The 16,098-nt window shown below is 36.6% G+C and overlaps 1 protein-coding gene across 7 annotated transcripts in view; it reads left to right on the top strand.

Annotated features, from left to right (window-relative positions):
- The window catches only part of TUB (TUB bipartite transcription factor), a 136,248-nt gene that overhangs the window by 83,874 nt on the left and 36,276 nt on the right, over positions 1-16,098 (top strand). For 4 of the 7 annotated variants that reach the window (XM_034417006.3, XM_034417008.3, XM_060687700.2 and 1 more), the window contains exons 4-5: positions 5,693-5,830; positions 15,380-15,541. In XM_034417006.3, the coding sequence (XP_034272897.1) occupies positions 5,693-5,830; positions 15,380-15,541 (300 nt within the window). The remainder of the gene's footprint in view (positions 1-5,692; positions 5,831-15,379; positions 15,542-16,098) is intronic. The other 3 variants (XM_087879264.1, XM_060687701.2, XM_087879276.1) reach the window with 1 other exon arrangement.

Below are 16,098 nucleotides of genomic sequence, written 5' to 3'. Positions count from 1 at the left end.
CCTTGGACCTAACAATATAACACTAATTGGAGCTGAAATGTAGCAATATGTGAGTTTATTGCTATTTATTTGGCAGTCCCATTAATTAGTCTTCAAGGCAGTCCTTCCATCGTTTCTATATTCTGGTTTAAAGCCGCCTCTTCAGAAGAAAGGCTTTTAAACTGTCAAATAATTAGCTCCCTTGGAGCTTGCCAAAATTCACTCGGAATATATCAGCAAAGCTAGATGCATAGAAGGTTTTTTTGTTACTCAAATTAAGGGGTATCTTTTTGTCGGCAAATATTGCATTGTGTGCCTTTAGTTTCACTAGTGATCAGCAGATGGGTATTTTTTGGTCATGGAAGAAAACTACTTTCAACGCTATTTGTTATATTGCATTGTACTGAGGGATTTCTAAATTAAGAAATGTCAGTTCAGAATGTCTTTGGCTTGTTACAAACTGGACCACAGGAACTCTCAAAAGCTATATCATTAGGCTAGAATTTTCTCTCTATTGACCTGCCAAAACCCACACTGAACTCAGTTTGGGGCTTGCTTCTGGTTAGGCATGTTATATAAGATTTCACTAGAAATGGCATTTTTATCTTGCAGAGTAAAATATTCACAATAATTATATTTATTTATTAATTAAGCAAGTTACTATGACCTGAATCACAGGAGACTGTAGGTAGCAAACAGATACTAATATTTAACTTGATCAAAGCACTTTTATTGTAAATCTCCTTTATTGTATATTATTGTATCTTTGCTATTATTGTATTGGCTACGAAGGCTGCCTCTTCAATTGCAGAATTGAATTGAAACTTCAATTCAGAGTTCACTGATAAATGTTTCAATATAGTAAAAGAAACCCCAGTAGTAACAAATAGTACAGAATATTATATTAATATATTAAAGCTAATATTAATATTAGAGCCAAGTTTTTACCTGCTTCTGGAAAGTTGTAGAAGTGAGGGCCATTCTCATCTAGAGGGTAGGATAATACACAATGGGTGATCCTTCAGCCAGCTTCCTTGGCTGGCTGGCTCTGAGCCAGTTTGGATGGGGCTTTCTTTTTGTGTGTGTTGGGAGAAACGATCCATGGGAAGCCATTGGATTACACAAAGGAAGCAACCTTCCAGCTGGCTCAAAGCCAACGTAAATTTTAAAGGGAAAGATGCTTCCCCTTCTTTGTCCAGCAAAGCTTTAGGTGGCTGTCCCACCTCCATCACAGAAATCAAGGAAATCTTATGTTCTTTTCCAAACAGTAGTGAATTTCTTTCTCTCCCTATATGGTTTGGAAAGGATCTGAGCACAGCACATGGGAGGAGCTGGTGGGCCAGAAGGAACTTTCCTGAGGACAGAAGTAGCCCATGGGTCGTAGTTTGGAAACCCCTGATCTAGCAGATGACAGAGTTGGGTTTTGCTACTTTAGTAACACCAATTCAGAGTGAAAGGGCACTTTAGATAAACAGAAGCTACAGATGCTTATACAAGAGTCATTTTGGTGAATTGGGCTATTTATATAGAAGTCTACATTCTGTTCCTACAATTGTTTCTGCCTTATTTCCACTTTTCTCTGTTGCAATAGCTGTGATTGCTATCTGTGAATAATATAGACTCTTTCCACCTTATCACAGACATTTGCGGTCTAATAGTGGCTCATTCTGTGATCAGGATGATAGACTTTTTAAAAATCCATTTTTGTCTTAAATTCTATTTCAACTTGTACAATGAATAGTTTTAAAGAGAAAATAGGGGAAATTTTGGATACACTAGTTTATTTTATATACTGTGTTTCCCTGAAAATAAGACCCTGTCTTATATTTTTTTGAACCCTGAAATAAGCGCTTGGCCTTATTGCCATGCGCTCAAAAGCCCAATTGGGCTTATTATCAGGGGATGTCTTATTTTGGGGAAAACAGAGTATTTAGGGATATGCAGGGTTTTGGTAAGATATGTGCTGAAACACTATTAGTTGGAGCAATACGGTACAGCACATATTTGGCAGCATTCAAATAGCTATGAAAAATCGGTTGAATCTTTGTCAAGATGAAGCACCCACAAGATGAAGCAGATCCCTAAATTTCTTTATTATTCATTGTTATGTTTATGTACTTAGTATTTGAGAGAGCCAGTGTGATATAATAGTTAAGTCGCTGAATTAGGAGTAGAGAGGCCAGATTCTAGTCTTCTTTAGGTTTAGAAGCCAGCTGCGTGGCCTTGGCCAGACATTCCCTCTCAGCCCTAATCCATGACAGACTCTGTGACAAGCCAGCTAATAAACAAAACCCATCATTGCATCAATATTGATGGCTTTGCTGTAGAAGTTAGAAGTTTGCTGTAGAAGAACAATGCAAGAATAGGTGGAGGACCCAAACATGCAGGAGAAATGCTAAGAAGGTCAGCAACATTGTACTCAACATGTTTCATCATGACATAATCATGGATGTTTGGTCATTCCCTTACCTCTTCCTCCCCACCCCAGTCCTGCAGATGCCTACTGTTTTGTTTTTTTTAATCACAAAGGGTGTAATTTTAAACATCCAAAAGGGAAGGTTTTGTGCTCTGCAAATGTTTTGAACTACGATCTCTTCTCTCTAAACCACAGCTAACATGATAATATTAATTGTAAGTATTCCCCGAGTCGTTTGCTCAGTGGCCAAAGTTACAACGGCTCTGAATGAGGGGGACTTATGACTGGCCTATGTAGTTGCAACTGTTGCAACATCCCTGTGGTAATGTGATTGCTCAGTGCCTGGCTACAATTATGTTTGTTGTGGCCCATCAGCGGCCTGTGCAGCTAGTAGCTGATTCCGACAGCGAGGAGGCTGGTGTGGTGCTGCGCCAGCAGCCTGTGCAGCTGGCACTCAAGTCAGACAATGAGGAGGCTGGAGAAGATGTGGTACCAGAGGTGGGGATTCAGCCAGGGCCTTCAGAACCTCCAGAAGCTCCCATAAGTGAAGAGGAAGAAGAGGAGGAGCCTCTTCTCGATGCATGGGCACGCAGAGCTGCCAAAAGGCAGGAGTGGTTCCTCAGGAGGAGGTCTCCTCGAGAGTAAGGCTTGGGGCTAATTGGCCACTCCCTTAGCCTATTTAAGGAAGGACGACAACTGAGGCAATTTGCAGGACACAACTTCGTTCACTCTCCTTCGCATCCTGATCTTAGTTCTCTTATCAGTTGCCTGCAAATGGCTTCTGGGCTTTCTGCCAACCATAGTAAGATTACGATTATTTATTCTTTGGATTCTTGTAGGCTGTTAAGAAAGTTAATTAACAGCCTTTATTTGAAAAAGACACATTTAATTTAGTAAACTAAGGTTTGTACAGACTATGTGTGTGCTGCGTTCTTTGGGGTCTGTAGCTGGGGCAGAACAATGTTGTAGCGAGCTGCAGTCAGATGATTATAAATTCTGTCATTCCCTGCCAGCTTCCCATAAGCAAAGTCAGTGGTCCCGCTGATCTTTTGCCCATCTGCACCACATAGCACCTACATCAGGGATGAAATCCAGCAGGTTCTAACAGGTTCTGAAGAACCGGTAGTGGAAATTTTGAGTAGTTCGGAGAACTGGCAAATACCACATCTGGCTGGTCCCAGAATGGGGTGGGAATGAAGATTTTGCAATATACTTCCCCCAGGAGTGGGGAGGAAATGGGGATTTTGCCGTATCCTTCCCCTGGAGTGGGATGGGAATGGAGATTTTGCAGTATCCTTCCTCTGGAGTGGGGTGGAAATGGAGATTTTGCAGTATCCTTCCCCTGCCACGCCCACCAAGCCACACCATGCTCACCAAGCCGCGCCCACAGAACCGGTAGTAAAAAAATTTGAATTTCACCACTGACCTACATGTGACACCCCAACCATTGTGATACTTGTCTGTGCTTTAGCTCCTGCCCATGGCACCTCCCGCAACATTCTGTGGCCAGTTTACCTGGGACTCCTATGTCTTCCCACTTAGAGACCGACTTAGTCTTGGGGTTACAAAGGGAACTGGGATTGCAGGATTGTTGTTGCTAATTGATACGGGGATATAACATCATGATTTATGACCATTTAGTGACATAAATTCTGGTCCCAAATGCCATTGTTACCTTTAGTTTGGGACACTTGGGACTGGACCACAATTTGGTTGGTCTTCTTTTTTGTATAGAATCATTAAGATCCATCTTGGATCATAAAAGGACACATGGATTGTTCACAGTCTTGCTGACATACATATGAAAACTTAAGGTCTAATAACCTTTGAAGTAATTCCTTCTCTTTAACACTAATTCCTCAAACTGATGCTCACAGTAATAGCTTCAGGCTAAATGCTAATTAAAGTCTCCAATTACTGATATAATAGGAAAACAAGGGGCAGTTGTAAAAAGTTGTGTTATGTCTTAAAATAAGCAGAGTAGCAAAACATGCAAATCAGTTTGCAGACTACATCCTTTAATGAATGTTTGATATTTGTTAGGATTCACCAGGTTCAATTTTGGGATACTGAGAAAGAAAGTACTTCCTATAATCTCCTATAACTTCAGTTTGAATGATCAGATGCTTGTTCAGTAAACCATGAGAGAATAGCTTCATGCACCCACTTCTTGCCCTTTAACCATTGTTAAATATAGTTTGGTAACTAATAATTACAAGGAACTATACTTAATGTTTTCGAAGTAAGCCAGTGTTAAAGTTAGCTACTAAATCCTAGCATATTAAGGTGCCATTATACAACATCCTTGGTTTTGATACAGTGAGAAGTTATAGCATAGTATAATTTATAATTTCTTCCTATTTTTTGTCATAGATTTTTGAAATACACACACACACACACACACACACACACACACACACACACACACTTCAAAAGAGGAGCCCTGACTATATTACGAAACTGGGAGATTTTAATTTATTTTACAGAAAACACTGCCAAAAAGTTTGGACCAATGGGGATATTGGCAGTTTATGGAACTGTGTTCTGGATATTCTCAGCAAATGGGAATAATTTGTCAGTTCACTAAATGACTATCATGGAATCATTTATGAAGAAAAAAAATCTAGTGATATAGCCCCATGCTATTTTTTCTTATTTATCAGAATATGGCCCTACATTCTCAGCTTATTTTATCTTTTTAACATATATATATATATATTTCAAATAAGCAGTGGTTTTCAGCCACATACCATTTTTAGTTTCTAAGGGTATGCCTGACACATAGGTGTTCCTTTGGGATCCTGTAAGAGTTGTTGGGTTTCAGCTTTCCATGTTTTCTTCAGTGTGATTGCCAGAATTATTCCTTGCAGTGCATGGTGGGAAATTCTGGCTCTCCCATCATCCCAGAAAATATGGTTTCCTTCATGAAGGAGAAGATAGCAAACAGCACTGGAGGACCTTGAGAAGGACATCAAACCCACACCTTACATTATCCAATGAGCCCAGAAAAACAGGAGGTTTGACTTCAGTCCATAGACCATACCTTGTCTAGCAAATAAGAACCAACCATAAAGGATTCCATTAAAAATTACTCCATCCTTTTGTCTTATTCTGGTTTATTCTGTATTTTTCTCTTTCCATTTAATTACTTGAGGAAATGATTTTACAATATACTTAACTTGCTTCTCTGTGGCTTCATACACTGGTAACTTCCCTTCCCTTTCTTTTCTTCCTTTCTTAAAATTTCCTTCTTCTTTTTCTTTACCTGTCTCTTTGGGTCACCCCAAATATCTCAAGCAGTACAAGAGACTGAGCAAGAAGATGTCAAGGTGGCAGCAGACCCACAGGCTCTGAAGTCAACTAAAAAACCCAAAGCAGCCACAGGAGGCTGTCAAACAAGCAGCACTAGGAAGGAGAAGAAAGGAAAACAAAAAGGTAAGCTGCATGCCAGTCATGATTGAATAAGAACAAGACATACCATTTAAAAGGGAACAGTACAGTCCTCGACTTGCAACAGTTCATTTAGTGACCGAAGTTACAACAGCTCTGAAAAAAAGTGGCTGATGACCATTTTTCACACTTACGACTGTTGCAGCATCTCCATGGTCACATGATCAAAATTAAGACACTTGTCAACTGATTGATATTTATGACAGTTGCAGTGTCTCTGAGTCATGTGATCACCTTTTGCGACCTTCTGACAAGCAAAGTCAATGGGGAAGCCAGATTCACTTAACAACGATGTTACTAACTTAACAACTGCACTAATTCACTTAACAACTGTGACAAGAAAGGTTGTAAAATGGAACAAAGCTCACTTAACAAATGTCTCACTTAGCAACAGAAATATTGGGCTCCATTGTGGTTGTAAGTCGAGGGCTACCTGCATTTAATGTGACTGATTAGTTTAAGCTACACATCCTTCAAGAACATTTAGTAGATGGAGCTTATGTTATCTACTGAAGTCATCTGTGCTTTGATTGGTGATGATGTGATTTATCTATCTCCTTTTGTATGTCTTCAAACACATTACAAGATTTTGGGAACACGAAGCATAGAATAGAATAGAATAATACTCTAATAATGATAGAAAGGTCACAATAATGCAGATTAATAAAATTCTCCGCCTTCCTAAAGTTAGCTTAACCCCTGCTCCCTAAATCTAAATGAGGAAAACTTGTAATCTTTTGAAAGGATGCTCATACTAGTTTCCACTAAGTTACTTAAAGTGGATAATCATGTGTAGGGCTTGCTGAACCCAACCCACACTTCTGCCAAATTATTATTTTTGCAAAAGGATGTTCAATGTCTGTTGCACTAGGCGGTGGTGGTAGTGACGATGGTCAAAGTAGTTGCACTTATGTATGTGAGATGGTCCAGTTTCTCTTGTAAAAGCCTTTAAATTGCATTTATCCTCATAACAACTGTTTATCTAGACCCGTGATAATGAACCACAGGGGGCGGGGCGCATGCAGGGGGACCTGCACGCATGCGTGGGGGGCGTGCGGGGAGCATGGTGCAAATGGGGGTAGGGCACGTGCGGGGGGGCGTGCACATGTACAGGGTGTATGCAGGGGCATGCACGCATGCATGGGGAGCGGGGCACATGCACGGGGCAGGGCACACATGCATAGGGCCGCATGCACATTGCATTTGGGGGTTCAGGCACACGTGCATGCATTTGGGCGTGCACACTTTGGGCACTTGGTCCGGAAAAGGTTAGCCATCACTGATATAGACATTCCCCTCCTGAAGTGCTTCTTGGTAAATCCTCTGTATTCACACAATATACAATGCTTGTGGATGAGAAGCCTTTACGCCACAATGAGCGCGCAGGAGACTTTTACTGTTTTTAGAAACAGAAATTGAATACTTCTCAGCCATCAAGATAACTGCTATACTCCTGTCTCCTAATTCAATATTTATCAGCTTTGTTTTAACTAGCATTTTGGTTCTTGTTTCATTTTATATCAATCCTGCTTGAAGTAGGGGAGAAAAGAGCAAGGTTCAGTATTAGGTTTATACATATGTTTCTTATTGCATATGCAACGCTCCATAAAGCCCTTTGCAAATGACACATGGTTGTTTTTTTAAAAAATAGTTTGTTTTCATGCTGGAATGTCATAAAGACCTCTGTTTAGTGATAAGAACTGCTTTGGATTTGGACATAATATCTCAAGAAGCTTGCTAGCTGTTTTGATATTTATTCATAAGGGAGTCTACTGTAAGAGTCTACTGTATTTGTATAAATATGAAACTCAGCAAAAAGTCTCTTTTCTGAAAGTAGTAGGATACTAAGATAATCTGTATCTTACAATCTCTTTGGACTGTTGCCTTCTGGCAGAAGATACAGAACAATTAAAACTCGGATCACATGTTTTCTGAATAGTTTTTATCCCAGAGCTATAATTGCACTCAACAATGAACTAAAGGGCCACCATTAGTGAGCTGTTGGACAATATTACTTGGTCTGTTGTGTGAATGTTTGGGTGGTTTAGGGGTGGGGAATTCGGCTGGGTGGGAGTGTGTTTGGGGATTGTTATATGTGTTGGACCTGGTCTTTGGATGTTAAGTGAATTTTGTTGTATGGGTATACTGTGCATACACGTACAATGACAATACAATTATTATTATTATTATTATTATTAATAGAATGGTTGATTTCAGAAGATACTGTTTCCCCATTATCATTCCTGGGGCTACTTCACTTATAGTCTAACACATTTGTGACTAAATTGGTGAAGATTGTTGTGGACTATGTTCTTGCTTGGATTTAGATATCTAGTTTAGTGGGATTATTCTAATATATATGAGAATTTAAATTACATCTGAAATATTGAGACACAAAAGATTTCATTGTTTAGTATATAGTCTTGTCTTGGTTCCATAATCACAGCTAGATCAGCCCTAGTTTTTCTAAGGCTGATTAGATTTGACCTAATTTTTCAAATTAGGTGAAATATGTTTAATGAAATATGTCTTTGCATAATTGTTTTTACTTTAACAGATGGTACACAGAGGTCTCCAAGCTGCTTCAGAACCATGGCGTATGTGTGCGTGTTAAATTATTTGTTTTTTTTAATAATAATTTTATAAAAGATTATAATTGAAAAAATACAAACTAACAAAAAAAGAAAAGAAAAAATAGAAAGCGCAGAAAATGAATAGAAAGAAAAATAGAAAAGAAATATATACAGAGGTAACTTCCCCTTTCATCACAGGTATAAACAATTTTAGTAATTTATATTTTCTCTTAAAATAGAACAAATGATCTCCTCTTCTCATATTTCAACTTGTAATCATAAATGAAATCCTAAAACCTCATCATTAATTCCTGAACAGAAAAAGTCTATTAAAGGTTACCAGAGACAGCTCCAAATCTATTTTAACCTTGATCAAATAATGGAAGTTTATATTCCTTCCTTACATTTTCAACAATTCTGGTTTTTAATTCTTCCAAATAATGTCCTAGAATTTGATATGGTTTTATTTTTTTCTTTGTCCCTTCTCAGAAAATCCTTTCAAATTTTAACAGGTCTCTTTTACTCTAATTCCAGTATAGAAAGATTATTCAAATCACTATTCTGGCTTGTTATTTGTACGTATATTTTAATAATTAAAACATCAATTGGTTTCATTTGTCTATATAGTATATCATCTTTTCCCATATCATTCTTGTATTTTGTCATGTTTAAATCCATATTCACACCCATTTCAGTTTTATCTGGCAGAGTTTGTTCCTCTTCTGTAATGTCATTTATACAATGAGTCCACTGTTCACATATATCCTTCAAAATGTCCAATGTTAAAGTATTTTGTTCCATTCTGTGTTAATGAGTCAACTTTACCAATAAAGAGAAGTGTCAACTTGAAGTATTCTTCTCCTCTAATTGTAATCTTTAGTTTCATCTAGTTCCCTCTGGTGTCCAACCTTCAAAGTGCCATCCTCTCATTTCCCCCCCCCCCTAAAGAATTCTAATAACAGCAATTTTCCAAAGGATGGACTCTTATAATTAATTTTAGAGACTTATTTCAAATCCAAATCCATCTGGATCCTTAGTTCATTTTTAACTTTCCAGAAACAACATTTTAAACAACCTTTTGCTGTTTATTCCTAAAACTTTTTTTTTTTCAAATCCTTAAATCATATTTAAAACTTATTTTGCTAAGAAGGAGGAGACTCACACAGTGATTGCAATAAAAACTTACCATTTCAAAAGTTCTTAATATTTGAAAAACAGTAAAAAAATAATTCCAAAAGGGATTAAGAAACAAGGCACGGTCAAGCTTTATGAATACATATAGGCTGCATTACAACTGTGAGCTTAGCTGGAATCCTCCAACTTCCAGCTGCTTGATTCATAAGCTGACTGCAGAAAGTTCCGGTAGGCTGTTTATGAGAAGCAGCTGCCTGGAGTACATGTGGGCAATCTTATGATCTCTCCTTTCTCTAGAGAGATCCAGCATCCGGCCATCAATCTCATCATAAAGGCTGTCCCCATTCTTTCATCTAGTGCTCCATGCCCTCACCAGAAGTCTGTGTGTATTAAATTATTTGGACATACTACTTTCCATATTGGAATTAATTCATTCTCACACTTCTGCTATTCCAAATAATCTGGGCTGAGAAGAATACATTTTTTTTTCAGGGATGATGGAATAGGGGTGATGGTGACTGATAAAACACAGATTATGATTTTGATTCTGTTGTACAAATGCAAACCATGTGGCAAATATCATCCCTGGTTTTGGCAAGATTCTCACATTGCTGCTATGTTATCTGTACTAACTCAACTCATCCTCTGGTTTTATTATTTTGGACAAGAGGTTGCTGAATTTAATGTATTTGTTTCTGAAGATGCATGCAGATTTGCAAAATGCTACCTTCAGTGGTATGTCCTAAAATAGGTATATAGGTAACATACCTTCTTGTCCAAAGTGTTCTGATTAATTTTTAAGTTATGCAGAGAAATAACATTATACAATGCTTGGCTAACAAACATTCATTTGATTTCTGACTTTGTAAAGGCTATTCATTTTAGCTGAAGTGCTGGTGTATTTTCTAATCCTATATTCAATAGACTGTACAAAATGTTCATTGAATGATTTTCTGAATCTCATTCATGAAAGACCCTCTTATAAATTTATTGAGACAGAGCCAAATACTGCAGGTGTTCTTCTACAATGTAACTTTTTCTTTTACTGTAGTTACAGATCTGGCCAAATATGCCTATAGTCTATTAAATTCAAAACCAGTTGATTTTTCTTTTTTAAAAATGAGCTACATATCTGCCCTTATTAGAATTTAATGGGATATTTAATTTTCAAATTGTGTATTCAAAAGCTAATTTTTGATATCTAGTTTGCATTAAAAAAGGCAGAATTCTGCTTAAAAATGAAATTGGGTAAAAAGCCTGAAATGAAGGCTGTTAATAATAACTTAGTTTAAATGTATGTTTGTATAGTACTAGTGTATCAATATATAATAATGTATAACAGTAATATATGTAACACCATGTATCCTAGCGCCTAATGTTTTGGGCTTGAAATCAGGAGCCTGAGTTCTAGGCCTACCTTAAGCATGAATGCTACCTAGGTGATTTTGGGCCAGTCACTCATTCTCAGCCCATCATCCACAGGATTGGTATTTTGGGGAAAATAGGAGAAGGAAGCAATATTAGGTGTGTATGCCATCTTGAGTTACCCAATAATAAAGGAGGGATGAAATAGCTAATATTTATGTTTCTAAAATACGGTAAGATTAAGAATTGTATTCATTGAAGTGCATTTGCTGGGAGGACAGGCCCTTGTTGGTAGCATAGATGCTCCCTGACCCCTCCAAATCTTCCAGAGCTATGAGGACAATCCAGGTTCAATGGAAAGGAAAAAGGTACTAAAGAGAAAGAAAAAAGGGGAAAGTCCTTTTATATGTTTGGATGTTGAAGGGTGCAAATTCAGCTGTCACATAGAAATAATATGTCTTCTATTTGTACACGGTATTTGAACTTGGAGAACTTGGTCTGGGCAGGCAATGGAGTATGATAGTTGTAGGTTGAAGGAATGAATTTTTTGCTGAGATTCCACTATTGGTAGTGGTGATGGGGTTAAATACAGGTAGTCCTTGACTTCCAACCTTTCATTTAGTGACTATTCGAAGTTACAATGGCATTGAAAAAGCGACTTAAGACCATTTTTCATACATACAACTGTTGCAGCATCCCGATGGCCATGTGATCAAAATTTGATTACATGATCAAAATTCAATTGTTTAATATTTATGACAGTTGCAGTGTCCTGGGATTATGTGATCGATCACCTTTTGTGACCTCCTGATAAGCAAAGTCAATAGGGAAGCCAGATTCATTTAAAAACCGTGTTACTAACTTGACAACTGGACTGATTCGCTTAAAGACTGTGGCAAGCAAAGTTGTAAAATGGAGCAAAACTCACTTAACAAATGTCTTGCTTAGCAACATTTTGGGCTCAATTGTGTTCACAGGTCATAAATGTTTCAAATTCTCAGAAAATAAGTACTGCAGGCAAAGACATGATATGTGTAGAGAAAGCACTGTCTTATGCACATAAGTGGATATTTGTGTCTGTGAGCCGCATGCAAAGAATTTCTTGCTGAAAATAATTTATATCAGATCAATTATATGGAAGTTTTCTTCCAAATAAAAAGTATTATTTTTAAAAAGCTGAGGAGAAAATTTGCAAACAGTTTATGCTACACAGCAATAGTCAAAGTAAGCCTTAAAATGTGGGAATGAGTATAAGGAATAATTTGGAGATCTGTAGGCATTGACTTGCAATCACAGGCTAATCCTATCTATTGTAGAAACCTATTTTGTTAGGAAACCTATACACCAACATTTGAGAATTTCCTGCATCATTTAAGTAGTGCTTCAAAAAGCGCTACTGTATAAAAATAAACAGCACTACTGTATAAAAATAAACAAGGTACATGATAGCAATGTTCTATTATCTAAGGGGCTGCCACAAAGAAGAGGGGATCAACTTATTCTCCAAAGCACCTAAAGGCAGGACAAGAAGCAATGGATGGAAACCAGGGTGGATAAAAATCAATGATTTTTTTAAAAAAATCAAAAAATTCAGATTTTTTTGATTTAAATAGGATTTTTTTGATTTTTATCGAATTTATTTTAATAAAAAACTTTTGGGGTAAAAATCTATTGTAAGATAGTTTTCTATTTAAGATACATAAATAATTTAGTTTATTCAGCATGAAATGGAGCTTAGTTATGTAGCATGAGGCTGTATATTCTGCAGCACTGGGATTATCGGTGAGTCAACAGTGGGTCAAAGGAGTAGCAGAGATGACAGTTGCTCTTTAAAAATTATGATTTAAATCGAGTTTTTAAATCAAATCCACCCTGATGGAAACTAATCAAGGAGACAACCAACCTAGAACTAAGGAGAAGTTAGAACAATTAATCAGTGGAATTACTTGCCTCCAGAAGTTGTGGGTGGTGCAGCACTGGAGATTTTTATGAAGAAACTGGACAGCCATTGTCTGGAATGGTATAGGGTTTCCCGCCTGAATAGGAAGTTGGACCAGAAGACCTCCAAGGTCCCTTCCGACTCTGTTGTTCTGCTCTGTTTTGTTAAGTTACAATAAATCCATCCATTAAGAGGTGCTGGTTTTGGCAGAATGCAATGGAAATTCAATAGATGATACACCAGAAAATACCTCCTCTTTGCACAATCCTCAGTTATCTAAAATCATGTTCTCGTAGAAATCATGTCATTGAAAATACTATGCTCCTGTTGGCTGTCTACAATTTTAAAATATGGGACACTTGAAAATCAAGAGATATGAATTAGATCAAAGACTTGCTGATGAAGTGACTTTCTGGTACACAAACATAAATGTTATTTTAAAAAGAGAGACAAGGCAGCTTTTTTTTTTTTACTGCTATTTTCTGATCATTCTTATTTTAAAGAAATCCAGCCTTTCCTTCAAAGAGTTACAGAGCCAGCTTTCAGTAGGGCTGGAGGTTTTTTTAGTCGTGCTTTAGAATTCTAATGTGCAGATGTCACCATGGTGGAGACACTAGGCTTTTGAGTATATTAAATATTCCAAGGGAAAGAGCAGCAGCCGGCTCTACATCCGGTGAAACTAGTTTGTTTATTCTGCAGTGATGTATGCAGTAGGGCTGAACCAAAACTGCTTACACAAGTTCACTTTTGTTTTAATTGGAAGCAGATCCTAAACTAAAGAAATACAAGTGCGCATGTGGTAGAATTTCACGATGCAGTTTTAATAACAAATTAGTTTTACAGTATTTATTCTGTTTCTAACAATAGTTATAGCACCTCCAATAACCTATTTTTGTGTTTTTAATAGTTCTGCTTTTTTCTGGACTTTTCTTTTCCTTGCAGCTTAACATTTATGAAATTGAATTGTTGGTCTCTTCTGCTCTTCATATCATTTAGAGCCCCGGCCGTTTTTCAAGTTGTTGTACTATAGATAAAATAATACAGTAGGACCTTGGAGACACAGATTCAAGGCCACCCTCAGATTGAAGCTCTGAGGTGATTTTAGGCAAAACAATCTTTTTTAGTCCAGTTTAGCTTGCACAGCAGTTATGAGGATTTTTAAAAAAAATCCACATAACTATATGTACCACATTCCTGAAGGAAAAGTAGAATAAAAATCTTAACTAACAAATAATTCTGAAACTTCTAAATAAATGAAATTAGTCTGGATCTTTGTTGCCATTTAGTGCTTATCTGGATAATTGCCACCTTATAAAAGAACCTTGTTTGCTTCTGTTTGTCCAGTAACTGGACTCCAGTAGGCATATGCTATCTTTTATAGGCATAGCCTTTCAAAACAAAACAAAACAAAAACAAACACCTCTTTTTGTTTCTGTTTTGTTCCAAAAATAGTCACTTATTTTCTTATTTCTAGCATTAGTTGTAACCCTCAGTTTATTTTGCTCAATTTTATCATCTTATTAATACAATTTTCTGCTTGTTTCTTGTTACAGTACCTTCAGTAACTCTTATTTCCTGTCAAATTGAATTTATATTACTTTGAAAGGCTTATGCTTACATATGTTAAAAATACGGGATGGGCTTTCAACAAGTTGTAGTTGTGGCTATTGTAGCATCTGTGGTTGTGGTCATGTGATGATGATTTTGGTACAATTACAATGGTTACAGTTTCAGATTTTGTCATTAACTTCCAGAAAAGCAACCTCATGAAAACTTTGTAAAAGCATTCTAGTTTTGTGAGAATTTAAGTGTTGATACCAATTAATGGTAGATGCCAGTTAATGGTTGAACAAATCTAAAAGAGTGTATACACAATCTGGCACTTTAAATTTTTATTGTGCAATTTATATGAGAATGAATTTAGTCCCCTAGTAAAAAACAATAATGTAGATGAAGCAAATTAAAATTAGGGAATTAGATAACATTTATCCATTTTTAGTACATTTTTGCAGGAAAAATAGTTAGCATACTAAAATTAAAAAACCATGATCAGTTATACATTACAGTTTGAATGAGAAGTGTATAAGTTGTTTTACAAAAGATTCAAAATATTGTATTAATTATTTCAAGTATACTTCCCTCTTTCCAAATTATAAAAATATATACGGACAGCAATTATTTTACTGTTTATACTTCTAATCAGTTCAATAATCAAACTTACTGAGTGGGTTACAGATTTCCTTTAAAAGCTATTTTCAAATATAATTGAAGAAAGATGTGACTTCTTAGATACCCTGTTGTTAATATATATATATTTCAGCCAGAGTTTTTGAAAGACCTTAAAAAGGTTTTTGTTTGGGAATTTAGAAGATTCTGAGCTGTGATCTTAGCCAGGATTTTAAACATTTTAACTAACAAACTTATAATGACGCGGGAAAACACACACATACACTTTATACTATATACTTTATACTTTATATGACATATACTTTATATGACATTGGTGCAATTCTTGGTTGGTAGGCATTGATGGTCCAGCTGCTTTTCAAGATGAAGTACAGATAGCAGGGAGCCAAGTTCAAATTCTTACTGTTGGGGAATCTTGCCATGATGAGGATAATGGAGAGGTGTTAGCTACCAGCCAACAAGGCAAACAAGACCTTAGAGTAACAATGCAGAAAAAAGGTAAGAAATCACTGAAATATTCAAATATTTTAGGGTTTTTCATCATGGTGTTTGCAAGATATGAAGAGGGAAGAGCAAAGTAGACCTTTACTTTTTTATGTCATCATCATCATCATCATCAACACACACACACACACACACACACACAAAATTGGGCCATTATGCATTCTTATAGAATTGTCAGATAACAAAAAAGATTGCAATTCATATACTTTGTGGGTGTTACTTAGGGCTAGTAAATTATGATGTCTACAAAGACATCATAATTTGTCTAAAGTTTAATTATATGCTTACCTGTCCTCCATACAAAAAATGCTAATGGTTTGTATTGTATTATAGGATGATCAAATGCATCAAATATGAAAATTTAGTTTGAATCCAGGGATATGCTACTAGCACTAAGCACAATTCATAAAATACAACAGTTAGTCATGCTTGGCAGCCAATTAGCTCCTCTCCAACTGATATTTGAAATATGTCTTATTCCTCCAGTGTCAGTGCCTCTGCACCAGTGGTGGGTTTTACTTATTTTTGCTACCGGTTCGCTCACGCATGCA

This window comes from Pantherophis guttatus, chromosome 1 (assembly GCF_059756535.1).
Source record: "Pantherophis guttatus breed Tessera chromosome 1, ASM5975653v1, whole genome shotgun sequence".
In the NCBI taxonomy this organism is placed as follows: domain Eukaryota; kingdom Metazoa; phylum Chordata; class Lepidosauria; order Squamata; family Colubridae; genus Pantherophis; species Pantherophis guttatus.
Note: the sequence above shows the minus strand (reverse complement) of the source record. Positions and strands in the feature narration are given on the sequence as shown.